Here is a 16,900-nt window from a genome sequence, read left to right as displayed (position 1 = left end):
AGCCACTAGATAATAAGGGGCCTGAAAGGGCTCGTCTAGGTGCCGTCTGGAAAATAGGGAGCGCTCATTCTGGCCTGGACCTCCGCCTAATTTGAACCTTGATCAAGCGTTAAAGATGGCAATCTCCCTAAGCCTCCTTAGCAATCGTTAGGCTACTGTTCTGGCCCGGGCCATAGCAGGTGGTGTGAAGCATTCAGTGAGTCCTGCAGACCGTGGCCGACCTTTCACAAACTGTCATCATGGGGGCTGCACTTTTTGTTCAAAGTCGTCCCACAGTTTATCAATGCAATCACTGTGATGTGACCTTTAATGATAAGCAGGGCTGGGGGTTAAATGGTTCACGGCCCATTTCATCAGACTACTGCAGGCCAATTTCAAGTCACAAGTTCACTTGTAGGCCTACCATGACTGCACTTGTAACTCTAATGTGGAGGATGCAGTCAATTTTCACACAATCTATCTGAAGGTCATTCCCAGTTAACTTTGTCTCAGTATGGTAGTTCATATTTGAATAGACAAGTTCTTTACATCATTCAACATACAATGCTAAATGTATAAAGTAGAAGTATGTATCACTGTGAATGACACTATGATATAAAAAAAACAATACCACTATTACAAGTGTTTATTCCTCTTTAATCATTCTACATTCAATACTGGAAGAAAAAAAATATTCCATGACAATAGCACTTACATGAGATATTGGGTGACCCAGGACAAACAAATGGCTTTGTTCAGAAAAGGAGGGGGTGGACGGAGTTAGACATTGTGCCGTGTACAGTCCCACCAATAGGGCAGGTTTAAATATCAGTACCACTCTCCTGTTCCTATAGCAAGGTGAGCCCTGCCCTCATGTGGAGAAGGGAAGCTACAACAGGTTTGCATACTTGTATACAGCCTACAGAAACTGTGCTCATTCTTCAGAAATATCACAAAGCATTGTCCAGCAAACATGCACATTTATGTTATTGCCCTGCTGAAAGAGAAGCCCACAAAAAAACATCCACTGTGTGCATGTGAATAATACATTTTAAATTCTTCAAACTCTGGATATTTTATAGGACATTCTGCTGCAAAAAACACTGTAGCACAAACAGCAGTCAAATTTCTATCTAGGACACAATCAGCTTATACTTTGGGTGTGCGCACAATATCGGTGAGATAGGTAAGCTTACACTTTGTGAATGATTAAAAATATGATATTTTTCTGTGGACAGAATCCTGTTTATGATCTTTTCGACCCATTGTAAGGGGAAAAGCATTCCTCAGGAAATTTGCTGATGGCAGTATGCAGGTCACTTTCCTATGTGTAAGCAGTGATTTCTTGATAAGGATTCACCAAATAAATAAGGGTGAAAGAGTTGTTCAAAGGAGGAAAGTAAAGTTCGGCCTGGAAACTATATGCTGGTGTATCCAGATTCACACACAAAACATTTTTCACATTAGAGTACAAATCAGTCAATGTGCTCTGTTTCACCATACAAATACAACTGATCAATCTGATCAATATGCTAAAGTTTCACACTTTAGCCTATTAGCTACAGTATGTAACATTAGCAAAACACCAGGGGTAATTTCCAGCCCCTATAGAACACGGCACAGCCATCTTGATAACAATGTTTTGTCTTGTACTGTTCATCTACAGAAACGTAGGACCCTAACCCATGCTAGAGCTCTCTATCTCTCTTTCTGTCTTCTGCCAAAATACTCCATTACAACATGCAGCACAGCACACTAGGCCATGGACAGAGTGGAGCTAAAAATAAACCCTTGCTATTTTAAATGAGTGGTTGATGCCAGCTATTTGCTCAGAGGCAGAAAACATGACCACACAAAGTTGTACTGAGGTCAGCAGCATTAAGGACACCTAAAAGCTAAGAACATAATAGCAATGGCTAAAAGCACAGCCAATCTAATGTGAAAGCGTTTTTGGAGGCGTTTGAAACAAAATTGCTTAGAGAAGTGATAATAATTTGACAAATGTGGCAGTGTCGGTTAATTGGCAAAGTGAGAAGAGTACAGTAAGACATGGTGGGCAGACGGTAAATGCCTACTTTCAATCATCAAAAGTGCTGAACTCAAACTCGAGAATTACCTTGCGATTCGACTCACCACTTGTAGGTCTTCACCTAAATGTTTGGCATTTCATAAAAATCAGCTAAACGATACATACACATGATGAACTGAGCCGTCAGAGCAAGAGGTTTCTACTCTAAGGTAAAAAAAAACAGGTAAATACATTTCCAAAGTAGATAAAAATGGCCTAATCCCTAGAATCTTTGTCAGTATTTGTTTTTTGTTCTACAGCTTAGAGCCACATAGCATACAGTGGAATCAAAGCAGGACATACTGAAGGCTATCGCATGTTTAGAGGTACAATAGTAGCTTAAAACTAAAGCAGTCAGGTTTTAGGCGTGTAAAGATTCAGGTCAGAAAATAGATAGCTGCAGCAAACACATTTTGAACCAAATATACTGTGAGGTCAAAGTGGTGAATATAAATATAACATATAGTAGCAAACACCACATCCTCAGAAGCAATAGACAGATACAATTGTCATATATTGTTGCCTAGATTTTGATTAACAAAACATCCCTTTTTAACAATATTATTTTGTCATTATCACTGCCCTGCATATACAAACCTGAAACATCATAACATTAACCTTTACATGACTCACTGAGATGTATTTGAATGTAACACCACTTATGATAAAGCTTTTTTTGTCTGTTATTAAATACATCACGATTATTCAAATTTGTGGTAATAACTACGTTATTGCATTATAAGGTACATTCAATGGTGAAAGGCAAGGCACATGGAGAAGCGTGAGTGGACTTTTGCCCTGTGTTTCATCAGACTGGTTGCGTTCCCATGGCCAGACAACAAACCAGGGACTTGTGAGAGTCGCTGATAAAAAGCTTACTGTTCATGCAGTAGTTAGCCACAGCACCGTTGGGACGACTGAGTCATTCTGGTGCCTTGGTGCGCTGTGCTCTCAATTCTGCGTGAGGATTGGATCCTTTCGTTGCTTGACAAGCCTGAGTAAAGTCTTACAACAACTACATCATGACATGGCTAAAGAATGGACACACGATATGGCAGAAAACCTTAGGCCTCAATTTAACAAGCATTTACACTACTGAGATGATGAGCTTATTTTTGAAAGAACAGTAAAGCTTTAAATGGATTGTAACCTTTTTCAATTGCATAATTAAATAAGTATTTAACTACCTGATTTCATAAAAAATATCACATTTTAAGGGCTTATTATTCTGTATAAACAGTTGGTACTAGTGTAAATGCTTGTCACTACAAACAGTCCAGTTTTTTGCCTTGAAACGAAACACTTAATCACACATCACACCGAATGAAATGGACCAAAAACATGCTGAATTTAACCGCCTAAGCTTTTGCGATCCATTCAAAATAGGCAATCTCATCTAGGTCCACCGGATAGTCTGTGAGATGCAGGGCCTCCTTGAGGTCATAGCGTTCTCCTTTGTAGCTAATCCAGTGACCCGCAGGCAGATAGATGTCCCTCTCCTGCTTCCCCGGCTCCAGCACTGGGGCCACCATCAGATCGTCTCCGATGAGGAACTGCGAGTCGATCTTGTAGGCCGTCTCATCCGTGCTGGCTATCCACCACAGGGGACGTATAATGGGGTCACCTGTGGCCAACACCTCACTGGCCAACTCCAGCACCCGGGGAGCAACCAGAGTCTCATGGAGCTTGGTGAAACGCTGGGCTATCTGGACGACCTCGTCGTCATACTCCCAGGGTGGGATTGAGAACTGCATGGCAGGCATGAAGGCCGAGAGCTCCAGCCAACGGATATACAGCTCACGGTCCGGGAGGGCCGTGCCGCCGTGTGTGCGGTTAGGGTAGGCATTTCCCCCAATCATGTCTGGCAGGATGAACTGGTAGCCCAGGATACTGATGGTGAGGACCGAAGGGATGAGGGACTTGAGGCCAAGCTCATAGCCCCAGACGGAGTCTCGGTCAATGATTCGGAAGAAGCAGGAGATGTTCTGCGACTGGTACCCTGCGCGCAGTTCGGCTCGCTCGTTGTAGGGGATGGCCATCTCCGTGAAGCGTCGCGTGAAGGTGCTGGGGTCTTGCAGGTGGGCACGTGTCCGGAACTGCCAGGGCAAGTAGCTGGTCTCGCCAGCGTCGAGTTTAAAAGATGTGATGCCGTACTTGGAACGTAGGCTTCGGAGATGCGAGGAGTACCAGTTCCGTGCTTCGGGGTTCGTAAAGTCCAGGATCCCCCCGATTCCGTTCCACCAGCGAACTAGCGCTGGAAGATTTCCGGTGGGCTCCATGACGAGCAAGCCCTTCTCCACAACCATCCCAAAGTTCTCAGAGTCGTAGTTGACAAACGGATGTGTCCAGAGAGACACAAGGAAGCCATCGGCCTTAAGCTGCTGAAACATACCAGAGGCATTTGGGAACTTTTCTGGGTCAAAATCGAAATCCCCGTACCGTTCACTGTACCGATCGTCTAGCTCCAAATGGCTGCAATTGAATCCGTACTTTCGTATGTTGGCCGCGTACTCGAGCAATTTGTGCTGATTGATTTCTGTCTTGTGTAGGGCCCACGTAGACCAAATCGGATGTCGGAACATGACTTTGGAGGGGACTTTGTAGGGTTTGTTGAAATACCGACGCACCATGTACTTATGAATGGAGCCGACGTCGAGCCCCACACACACACGGTAGCTGAGCTCAGCGTAGGGCGGCTGTCCGAGGTCCGGTCTGTACGGGCTGTCCTGGTACCGCGCCTGGAAGTGAAGGGTCTTTTCTGTGTCATTCCAGCCGAGATGAAAGGGCACGGAGTCGTTGATCTTGATGGCAGTTGCATTGGACGAGAGCCAGTAGCGCTCTAGGATGCTGCCAAACTCGTTGCGGTTGGAGTAAACGTCGCCGGTCACGAAAGGCTTGGGCTCTTGCTGGCCTGAGATGGTGATGGGCCAGTGCTGGATGGCGGACTCGGCTCCCCCGTACCAATGCGAGCCGTTGTAAGACATGGCATGGTCCACTGGGCGGTCCGACTCCAGCTCCTCCCACCTCAGGCGGTAGCACGAGACCGTCTTAACAAAGACAGTCTGGATGAAAAAGTTGATCTTGCCATTATTTGAACGCACACACTTTAGAATTTGACCATCTTTGTAGCATGAGTCCAGATCCAATGTACCTGACCTGAAAGACAGAAAATATACCTAGATCTATATTTTGGTAGTAGATGAAACAAAAACCTGAATTGTTATTGAAACGTAATGTATACTACTGAGATATGGAGAAATATCTACATGCTTTTGCAAAGTGATGTTAGGTGAGAACATGGTTGACCACAAAGAAAACAGACGTCTTTGTAGTTGAGGGAATAGTGGCTGTTAACACTAGAAGCGCCAAGCGCCGGTCATTTGACCGCTGACGCGTATTCCTAGAAGCGCCGTGGGGGTTTGACCTAGATATACCTAGAACTGCCGGGCTGCGGTCATTTGACCGCAGCGATTACAAAAAAAAAAAAATCTTTTCACTCGATTAAATTCCAGGACCCTACGTTCACGACTTTTCCTAAATACGCGTGTTTTGTCACCCAGAATTTTTACATGATCAAAAGCACACCGGTACAAGCTAGTTTAGAGCTATTTTGCGCTCACTTATGTGACAACACTATGTTGTCTCGCGTTCGGCCATTTTTGTTCAGGCTGCTATTCTCTTTTCTCACAGCAGATGTCGCAAGGATTTCCTGTCAGTCGGGCATGAGAATAATATTTTACCATAAAACATATCGTTTATATATGTGCAACATGTATTATATATGTGCTTTATTTTAATAACTATTTTTCATTTACATGGCATAGTCTATGGAGGCGATTTACAGTGGTAAAATGCGAGTTTGTTTTGAAAACGTTGCGACAGGCCTACATGTGTAATTTTCGTCGTAGCCTATTTATGTACGTAGGGCGCGTATGCCTACGTACATTCATAGTTGTACATCTTATCTTCTATTTGTAGGCTATCTTTTAAAGCTCAGACTAATGTATAAGCATTTTCTTACATATTTGCTGGACTGACTGAGTTACGTCAAGTGAAGGACCTATCCTAACGTACTTGTTGTATAATGTCAATTGGCGCAGCGTTAACACTCCTGTCTGCAACGCCGAAGACCCGTGTTCACATCTCGGCAGGAGCGAAACGCAAAATCTTATATCGATAGAATTTACTGACCGTTTTTCAACGTCGATGAACAATTATTTTTTGTTAATGGTTTTTAATAACAACCTATCTGAAATAAACGGATGAATCGCAATATGTTTAGGCCTACCATTAACGAAAAATAATTTCGCCAGCCAATCATTTTCTGCCGCCAACTGACAAACTTTGACAAAGCCAGTTAGACTTTTTGCATCTAAAAATAATTATATCATAGTGACACGCGAAAAAATAAACGATAGCCTAGAAACTAGGCCTACATGAGATTTTCCCACTGGACACACCACATCAGTATTGTGCTCGTTGCTACGACACACAGGACTCCCAGTGAGTTGACGACCAATGAAAATGACATGGGGAAAAGCAGCAAACAAAGTAGCCTGATTTTGATCTCACCTTACATAGGCTACTTTCCTAATTCCTACGTAGGGCTACTCAGACTTTTGTTAAATCGTCAGGGCCCGGTTGCACAAACACCAAAACCAAAGATTGATGATATGAACCAAATATTCTGGAACAGATGGATTTACAGCATTGAACGTGATAGGCTATTAGCTAGCCTACTGATGCGACTTCCACCGTTTCCTATCCAGAGATTGCTGCGCTGTTCACAACGCAATGAACGCATGCAGTCTACATTGAAGTGAAACGTGCAGAACGTTGTCCAAAACAATACAATAACATTGTGTGTTGATATCTAATACAATATACACATCTGTAGACATGAAGTGGCAACTAAAGCCATTATCAGTCATGAAAACTGTGGCGGCTGCATTAAGGTTTTGGCTGAGCCAGCTACCCAGCCAACAACTTCATTAGCCAGCCGTTCTCAAAGCAAATGGCTTCGGGGTCTATACAACACACTATCCATTGCAGCCTATTTGAAACCGATCATCCCCCTCCCCCATACACTCGTCTAGGATACTTAGGCTACAGATATTACCGAGGCATTGAGGAACTGCCTCCCCACCCCCACCCCATCTATCTGTCCCCTGCATAGACTAGGCTGTAAGCTGGCTGTTTAGGCAACCCGTGGAAGAATGCGCAATTATGTTTCATCGCATATGCGCGTTTCAGAATGTTCGAATTCGCCAGCGTGCGTGTAGTTATGTGAATCGAAAAGAATATAAATATAGCCTACTTTATTGATGCCTTGTTCAAGAGAACTTCCGTCAGGAATTGGTTGGGGATCGAACCAATAACCCTTGGGTGATCAAGCCGAAGCTCTAACCAGTAAGCTACGACTCTGCTTGTTAACTAGGAGAAAATGTGTGTCTCAATGCTGAATCTCAAATTCACATAGGCCTAGAAGTTAGCTTAAATTGTAGAAACAATAGGCCTAGCTTTTTTTTCAGCAGACATCGCAAACATAGCCTACACATTCGCAAAACAGAGAATATCATTCACTCATTATTTTAAATTATGCTACTTCTCACGCCTATGCCTGCTCAGCATAGCTCTCTCTATCTCCCTCCCTCCGATGTAGCTAGACCCTAGATCTTCTCCCTAAATGAATGAAAGTTGTTTTAGAAAGTAGCCACGGTAGCCTGTAAAATGCGGCATGAAATCCTGGCTACTGTGTAGGCTAATTGAAACCAGACTATTAGGCTCTTTGTTCCAGGTGACCAGGTCCGATCATTTTCGGCAGCGCGAACATAGGCTAGCTACCTATTAAATGAATAGAAGTGAATTTGGGGAGTGAATTAGAACTAGCCACATTCACTTTTAGAGCATTTTAGTTGAAAGTCAAGTTTGCTTAAGGTTTGTTCAAGAACTCTTCCAAAGTTTTTAACAACACAAATCAACACAAATACATTAACAGATAACTCAAACGTGCTGTATGTCATAATGAAACAAACAACCACAGATTATCAACAACACGGTCTGACACGAATGACATGGCTTAGTGCAAACTGAATTTATGACCAAACGATTTCATTCGTGCACGAAGCGCCATCTTGCGATCATTATGTGTAAGTAAAAGCCTCCCAGTCTAAGGACTCAGCGGTCATTTGACCGCCTCGCCGCGCTTTAAGTAGTTCACAACAGCACGGCGCTTCTAGTAGGTCGTCAAAGCGGTCAAATGACCGGGGCGCGGCGCTTCTAGGTATAAGTGGGTCAGAACGGCGCGGCGCTTCTAGTGTTAAACATGACTGGCTAGTTTCCTGTGCATGGATTAAACCTAGACCTGGACTAAAAGAGATCTTCACTGAGAAAAAGCTTTTCAACTAGGACTAGGTTTAATCCATGTACTGGCCCGACATGATTAAACTATTTCCTGCAATGAGGAAAAAGAAACTACAACATGTAAACATATGCAGAGTGTGTAAGACTGAAAACCACTATGGCAACCGCAGATAGTGTCTTCTGTCATGTTGACACTATCTGGAACAACACAGCCGGGGAAGACTCTCAAACATTCCCAATCTGTCTGAAACCATACAATTAGATTTCAACTGTACCCACAGTACTGTGTCACTACACGTAACTCTCTGCCGTGTCTTCAAATAAAATTCAATAATGTTGTAATTACCAAAAATAGCAGCATTGTACAATGACATTTCCAGAGTGTTCTGTTCCATAACGTAATCTGTGCAGTGAATGTCAGAGGTCAAAGTTCAGCAGTGAAACAGCAGGGGGAGTGCAGTGAAGTGTGCCCTGCTCTGCTCAATCATGATTACAAGTGACGCTTTTTATTTTTTCATTATGTTTCTGCCCAACTAAATGTCACTCAAATCAAGTTGACAAGATTAACATGTGTTCTTTAAAATTGCCAATTGCACAGAAATGCCAATGGCACTAACCTCTTCACTCCTCAACCTGCTTTCGAAAGCTTCATGTGTTTTTCGTAACTTTTAAAGGATATCAATGCCATCCAAAAAAATCTGAATCTTTCTTATAATAAGTGTTTTAAAAAAAAAAACAAGAAAGAAAAATCCAAATTATGGTAAATACCAACACGTCTCAGCACCGGTCCACTTTAGTCACACTGACCTGAAGGCCATCTTGAAGACCATGGATCCTGCTTGGTTGCGTATGATGAAGCCGTCCTTGTTGAGCTCCAGCATCTCTGTCCTTAGCAAGTCAGGCTTGGGCAGCGAGGCGATGTAATAGCACCATGCTGTTACCGCGGCGATGACCAGCACCACACCCAGGACTCCAGCCGCCACCACTGGTCGCGTGTCCTTGCTGATTGACTTCTTGATTGGGGTGGCATCGGTGATGGTGCCCCCAGCACCCCCAGGCACTACTTGGTACATGGTGGCCCTCTGCCAACCACGCGCCAGCCAAACATTTGCGAGGACTCACTACTTATAATGTGGTATCATTAATTTACATTAAGTGAGATTTAAATAGAAGTTAATTGTTTTAGTGAGGTAGTTAATTTAACTGACTTGTGACTACAGGAGTATGACTGCCGTTCCTTCCTTCAGAATAGTCCTCCAAAAATGACTCTTTCATAAGCCTAGGACAAAAAAAAAGACAAAGATTATGATCATCATCATTCCAGGAACACTGACCATGCAATAGGCATTAAAATAGATTGACATTAAAAGAGATGAATTGTTGCATGTTCCTCCACATAATCCAACAAAATTCTGCTAGCAACCTATCCAAGTTAAGACACTCCCACCCAGGAAAAAGCATCTCAAAGGACCCTTGCTCTATGAGCAGTAGTGTACAATATTTGCGTTTGTTACATTTTATTTGCTTAACTCACTTCCTTTGCAAAGCAACATTTGGAAACACATGAGCATAGGGGTAGGCAACAATATGATATGAATTACTTATTAAATTACTTATTGTTTACCATACCAGCATTTCCCATTTTCCAATTCACAGTGCATAATAACACATTGATAGTGAACGTGTCAATCATACATTAAAGGTTCTGTAAGCGATATCATGTGGTTTCTAAGCTAAAACATTTTTTTGTCACATACAGCAAATATCACCTCACCATTAGCTAATTGCCTGTGCCCTGAATACACTGTAAAAAATGCTGTCTCTGTGGGCAGCCCAGGCTCCAAAAAACGACAACAAAAACAACCTGGTCCAGCCCGGACCATAAAAATATAACAAACTGTTCAAGCCATTCACCGACGAGATTCAACTGCAACGGGAGGGAGAGGGAGGGAGTAACAAGCTAGGGTATCTGTTTTGTTTGAATGTCAACAGAAGTGACGACCAACATCGCTTAGAGCACCTTTAAAATAACTAATTACGGCCCCAGCCGTGGCGCGCCTGGCTGAGGCACCTGCACCGCACGCCAGCGACCTGGGTTCGATTCCCGCCCCGTGGTCCTTTCCGGATCCCACCCCGGTTCTCTCTCCCTCTCGCTTCCTGTCATACTCTCTACTGTCCTGTCCAATTAAAAGGCAAACCCCCCCCCCCAAAAAAAAAAAATTTTCAAATGTTTTACAATCTCTAACATTTACTGATGTCATTTTCTATAGGGAGAGTTTTTGTGGAATGAGCATTCCTATATAGTAGTGGCTCTTAAACTTCTTAACACCCACAAAAAACATCGGCCAAATTTTGCGACCCTCCTCTCTCCAACCGGCAATTCGAAGCGAAGCAGCGGTCAAACAGGTCTAGCCAGAGGTTAAACATATATGACCACTTTTTTTTCAGTAATAGGGACCAAAACGATGAAAGTTTTATCACCCCCAAACCATTCCCCACCCAAGAATATCCCAATGTCTCATCCACAACCCCCCCCCCCCCCACACACACACACACACAACTACAGCCACTCTCACCCACCCACAACCCAGCACTAGAGAGCTCCTCCATCCACTGCTATGCCAACTCCATAATTTATGAGTTATTTCACTTTTAAAAGAACACTGACTGAAAAGGGCACAGTTTAACAAAGACCTCTACATTTTGCATTCGCCACAGTGCAACTGCAACAGACATACTGTATACTAAATAACATTCACACTGCAAACAACGTTTACACTTAGGCTACAAAACTAAACAAATAGTGGACAGAAATTAATGACACATAATGACAATCTATTTCCTGCATAGGAGCGGCAGTCATTTTGACCCATTATGCTGTATCTCTACTGTTCCAATGGATAACTAGCACTCAATCAATGTATAACTGGTGCTTCTGTGGCAAAAGAAGACTGCATTGTGTTCTGTCACTGGTAAGCTAACATACATAATTTTTGAGCTAATCATTGCAAGAGGCACAAATAAAGCTTTGCACAAACAGACCAGACACTTTCGGAATAGCATTATGGAAACATTCGGAATTGTAATCTAGGGCTACTGAACATTCCGGTTCTTGAACATATTTGTCTAAAAACTTTCGGAAAAATCATTTCACAAGCCCTTACATATTTTTGCCGCCCTCCCTGGGTGTCCCGAGAACCACCCTTATATAGGACAGGAAGGATATTCAAGAGTACAAGATTTACTGTACTGGTGTGAAAGTTTGATTTTCATGTTGTTGGTCTATCAATAATCTTGTGAATTGCATAGTCACTATAAATGAATCATATGCAGTATCTCCCATATTTAATGTGGGCCATAAAGCAGGCTTTGTCAATGATAATAACATGACAATAACTCCTAAATTACATCTTGAAGGGAGATTACTAAAATATGGACTACTTACTGGCTGATATAGTTTCCCATACTTGAAATGGATGATGCCAAAACAAATACATGAACTTTTTTCCATGGAATTTTATTCATTTCATGTCACTGAAGCAAATGATATGACTTATCCAGGGAAACAATGAATTATGTCCTTCTCATATCATTTGAATAGTGTTGCCTGATGGTTATATTTTTAACCCTACATGCAGACAAACATGAAAAGGAAACAAAAGAAGCCATGGCCTGAGTATTTATCAATCTGTTCACACAAACTCGGCTGCCTTGACAAGTCAGCCTGAAAATAAATCATAGTACAGGCATTAATGTGACATGTGGACGGTAATTATATTATCAAATAATGTAACATTTCTGGAGTTGGCATACACGGCATACTAGTGAGATGGAAACATATGGTATATGTATCTCTGGAGGGAGATTCCACATGACATTTTAATGTTGTGCTCCAGTGCCCATACAACCACTGACACCATGTGTTGGGCCCTTTATATTGATATAAATGTACATACAACGTTACACACAAAAAAGACACCGTCTCATGAAGACAGGATGGAAATACCTCATGTAATCAGGTTAGGAGAAATGCCTAAATACATCCAGCAGTGCAGAATTCTCGTGATTCAATGCCAAAAGTACATGTATTAAGAGTGAAATGTTTTGAGAGTCTGTAAGTAATCGTGTGTGAGACTGGTTTGTTTTCCATGTGGGACGGCGGCCGTCATCTGTATGCAGAGGACCAGCGCACAGTTCTCAGGGTCCACATACAGTGGTGCCACTGCACAAGTCTGTCTCCTGCTAATAAGTGTGCGCTCTCTCAGAAGAACGGAGAGAAGAGGTGAGAAAGAGAGAGAGAGAGGATTGATAAGGGAGGAGAGAGCTGAGGATGGGAAAGGATATGAGGAGGAAGAACATAAAGGCAGAACATGATAGAGAGAACGTGAGAAGAAAAGATAGTAGATGCGTGAAGATGACTGGGGTAGGAGGAGAAAGCGAGGGCCGCTGATGAGCACTGAAGAAAGAGCCAAGATTAGAGCAGAGAAGAAAGCAAAGGGAAGCAAAGAGCGGAATAGGCAGTAAAGGAAGGAAAGGGCCTGAGACAAACACGGGCAGAACAAGTGGTACCTTAATTGCTTTAAAAAGCAAACATCTTGTGCCAAGTGAACACCCGTCAGCTCTAAACACCCACGCCAAGGCCAGGAAAACGGGAGAGGGAACAGAAGGCTGAGGTGAGGTGATGGGGGGTGTGTGTGGAGTGTGTGTGTGTGTGTGGGGGGGGGGGGTGTCTGTATAATCAGGACTATTAAAAAACCTGGAGCAGAGCAGGGTGCCACCCTCCTGGGCAGCGGGGGAGAACAGGATGCTTAATTAAAAGGCTGACGCCAGTTATCAAAGCAAATCGGAGCAACGTTAGATTAAGGCAAAAAGAAGACTTCTGTGAAGTCTGCTTAGTTCTCGCTCTCTCTCACACACTCTCTCTCACACACACACACACACACACACACACACACACGCTTGCTCGTTTTCTCTCCTTGAGATCTGTATTGATTTAGCAGAGCTGTTAGCACAGGGGGTAGATAAAGAAGAAATGTGGTTATCTGGAGGAGAGGAGAAGTGTGGTTATCTGAAATTGTGCTCTTAAATCCTTAAATGCTCCTGTTCAGCTGCTCAGCCCCGACAGTCTAGCAGCCTCTGGGACAGAGGAGGGGGTTAAGGGGGGCGAGAGAAAGTACCTAGCCTAGCTCCAAGCTAACTGCAGACAGAGATAGCTAGCAGGAAACGGGAGTGGAATTTCCTTTATGTCTAATTACACCATCAGATTTTTGGAGTAAGTGTTGGATGATAAACTGTAATAAGCTTAGCAAAGCTCATAACAGGGTCTGCAGTCTGTGCACGTGTCCTCTTCAGGTGAAGGCTTCACTGTGAAACCCATTGGTGCATATCAACTCCATGATGAGAATAAATTATTCAGAAAGGCCTGGCCTAAAAAAAGCTGGCGTAACCTCTGTTGTTAGTTGCTGTATTTGCACCACAGTTATCTCACAAATGTGTGGACATTTTGTAAATACATCCGGTTCTGATTTCAACCAGTGCATGCTGGGGTCTTCTAACAGAGAAGGTATCATGAAGGCTTTATTTAATATCAAGGCCTATTTGTTCATCTTGGTCATAACCTGGGCACTGATGGCACAGGGTCTGATTTCCCTGCAGTCCATCCATTGCCAAATACAAGCATGCAATTCATTAGACCATAAATCCCTTTGGCCTGGAGGCTTTCCTGAATTAAAGATGTAATTAAGAGAATGAGGTGGATTAAATCTCATCAACTCTAACGCCACAGACTCGTAAAAAATTGTATGTAGGCTATTTTTAGCAGCTTTTTCCACATGGGAGGGAAAGCAAGTTGTGCATTTAATTTAGCAGTTCTCATATTGAGGACACTTTGCATCATACAGCTTAAGCAGGAGAGTGACCCAAGGGGTGGTCTATAAGGGCAACGTCTCAAGTCATACAGTTCAACATCAATTTCTTACCGGTGGTAAGGCTTAGTCTGGCTATCACCATACTAAGCTCAATATTTTAACATTGAACATTAGTCTGGGGAGTCTGCACTTTATTTCTACTGCACAAGAGGCATGATCAATGCATAGTTCAATTGACTCTGTATGCATTTGGATAGTCCTTCAACCAATCAGACCAATGATCCGGGTGCACCTAATAAGCTAGTTTGTGATTGAACCCAGAAGATGTGGACAGGAAGCAGGAGAGATGTGCAGGTTTCCAGCCAGAGCCGCGGGGTAAGTAGGCTAGCAGTCTTGAGGATTGAACTGTTCTTTTCAAGCACTTCATATATACAGTATGTTACTGAAACAAATGATAAACAATTGACACTGACAGTAGAGATTTAGGTCATTTTCCAGTTGGAGGCCAGGTCACTAACTGGGCAACTAACATGTTATCTCAGGCTCTCAGTAATGTTTGCACCTTCATTGCCTTGGCACATTGGCTCAGCTTAGCTACGGCATGGTACCATTTAAGGGCCATTTAATTTCCTTACCAGCATAGCCTAGCAAACAACTGTGTGTAATTCATTACCCAATAAATCCCTGTGGTCAGATGGATCTCTTGAAGATTTAATGAAAAGAATGTATCCGTAATCACATGAATTCAATCAACAGCAAAATAAACCGCGGCCGTTATGTAATATTCAGCAGAATTAACCAAACAGTAACGTTAATCTAATATCACAAACTTTACCTTCTTTACTAGACCTAGTATGGCAGTCTGAAGTCTCAAACATTTGATAATTTCAACCACATCTATTCTCATCCATTGTGATGAATGTTTAATGCTGTGTTGTACTGTATCATGGTTTCTGTCTGTTTTTGTATGGAGAAAGAAACACTTGTTGGACTGCTACGGCGTCATTGTGGTTGCTGAAGCAAGGTTTGTCTCCACACATTTCAGAGGACTTTGGCACTCTACATTTAAACTCCTGACCCGTAGGCTACAGACTGCAAGAGTTGGTGCAAAACAGTGCTTCTGAAATCAATTGTGTGCAGTTTCTGCATCCAATATAAAAGCTGTGTGATAACTGTGGAATATCCAAGATAATGAAAGATGAAATTATGAAAAAAAAAATATATATATATTATCAATATATGTAAGAATATGTTATAAAATCCCAGATGTATGCGTGCATGGTGAAACATCTTCCCAAATCCAGCTGGACGACTTCACAGTCTCAGAGCACACTTTGGGCTAAATTTCACAACTCCAACGGAAAGTGCTGACACCCAGCTGCAGTGGATCATGTCCAGACCTGATTTCAGACTGCTGACATAGAATATCACACTGCTGTATGTATGTGTGTGTGGGGGGGGATGTGTGCTGCTGTGCTACAGTATCTGTGTTTGTGTGTGTGTGTGTGTGTGTGTGTGTGTGTGTGTGTGTGTGTGTGTGTGTGTGTGTCCACATGCTCCTGTTGTTTTTGTGCTGTGTGGCCCAGTGACCAGAAGCCCCATAATCAAACTCTCTCTCTCTCTCTGTATGTGTGTGTGTGTGTGTGTGTGTGTGTGTGTGTGTGTGTGTGTGTGTGTGTGTGTGTGTGTGTGTGTGTGTGTGTGTGTGTGTGTGTGTGTGTCCAGCAAAAGACTATTTAAAAACAATCTCCTCACCCATGCCTCTGCTGAGATTCACTGCACATCACGCTATGGGACTATAACGAAAATAAACACCCCATGTTGAAATCGTCTAGCAGCCATGAGCGCCAGCCTGTGGCACTGACAACAATCCACTGAAGTGTGCATTAGTGGCTACTGCCAGTCGTTCCAAAAAACTGCAGGCCAGATTGTTTACAGATATGTTTCGGTTCCAGGGGCTAACTCTCCCAGCGGATAAAGAGACGCTGGCCACTGGTTTTATACGTTATGCGTTATGCGCATGAAAATGATATCAGGCCTTGAGGGGCAAAGACGTCAGGGGACAAAGTTAACTCGAACACGAGTAGGAAGAACAAGAGATCGTCCTGTCTGTCTCTACCTGACGATATTTGAATCGCTGCACTGGTGAAGCTAGTGGTTTCTGTTTAACCGAGTCGCCACAGGCGTCTGTTCTGCGTTGCAAGCTTGCTCTGCCTGCGGTTCGCTCAAGGAGGAGGGTGCAGCCACCCAAACCGTTATGTGCTGCAGTAGACTGAAAGGGAATAGCGCTGGATTTTCGGGCAATGCTTGGGTTATCACGAACACTAATTTTGGATTTATCTGAGACTAAAGAAATAACAAATGGCAACAACTCACCGTTAGCCGTGGCTCCGCCGTGTTGGCTACTAACTTCAGGTCTGACAGTGTCCCGTCACGGAGAGACATGACACTCAGAGCCGTGTACGGTAGGAGAGGAACTCGAGTCTGCCACCCTGAGTTGCTCGTCCGAAAACAAGACTTCCTCTGTGCTTAGAGGCGGGAGTTGTAGTTCTCTGAAAATATTCTCTACTACAAGGAAGGTGTGTGCGTCACAGCAATTGTGCTTTTATTTCCACAGGGAAAC

The 16,900-nt window shown here is 43.2% G+C and overlaps 1 protein-coding gene across 2 annotated transcripts; it reads right to left on the bottom strand.

The window, feature by feature from the left end:
* Positions 1–615: 615 nt before the first annotated feature.
* On the bottom strand, positions 616–16,770 carry myorg (myogenesis regulating glycosidase (putative)). 2 transcript variants are annotated; one of them, XM_062554334.1, is made up of 4 exons: positions 16,654–16,770; positions 9,619–9,689; positions 9,218–9,492; positions 616–5,203 (listed from the first exon to the last, which is right to left on the bottom strand). In XM_062554334.1, the coding sequence occupies exons 3-4, from the start codon at positions 9,481–9,483 to the stop codon at positions 3,406–3,408; spliced, it is 2,064 nt and encodes a 687-aa protein (XP_062410318.1). In that variant the 5' UTR covers positions 9,484–9,492; positions 9,619–9,689; positions 16,654–16,770; the 3' UTR covers positions 616–3,405. The 2 variants fall into 2 exon arrangements, with proteins under 2 accessions (XP_062410318.1, XP_062410317.1); XM_062554333.1 differs by having other exon boundaries at positions 9,218–9,689.
* Between the last annotated feature and the right edge of the window lie 130 nt (positions 16,771–16,900).

The sequence above is a fragment of the Sardina pilchardus genome, chromosome 14 (assembly GCF_963854185.1).
Source record: "Sardina pilchardus chromosome 14, fSarPil1.1, whole genome shotgun sequence".
In the NCBI taxonomy this organism is placed as follows: domain Eukaryota; kingdom Metazoa; phylum Chordata; class Actinopteri; order Clupeiformes; family Clupeidae; genus Sardina; species Sardina pilchardus.
Note: the sequence above shows the minus strand (reverse complement) of the source record. Positions and strands in the feature narration are given on the sequence as shown.

Coding starts and splice junctions, on each gene's coding strand:
- myorg (XM_062554333.1), bottom strand. CDS start 9,483: ATGTACCAAGTAGTGCCTGGGGGTGCTGGGGGCACCATCACCGATGCC. Junction 5,204..9,217: donor GTCTTCAAGATGGCCTTCAG/GTCAGTGTGACT, acceptor TCTGTCTTTCAG/GTCAGGTACATTGGATCTGG.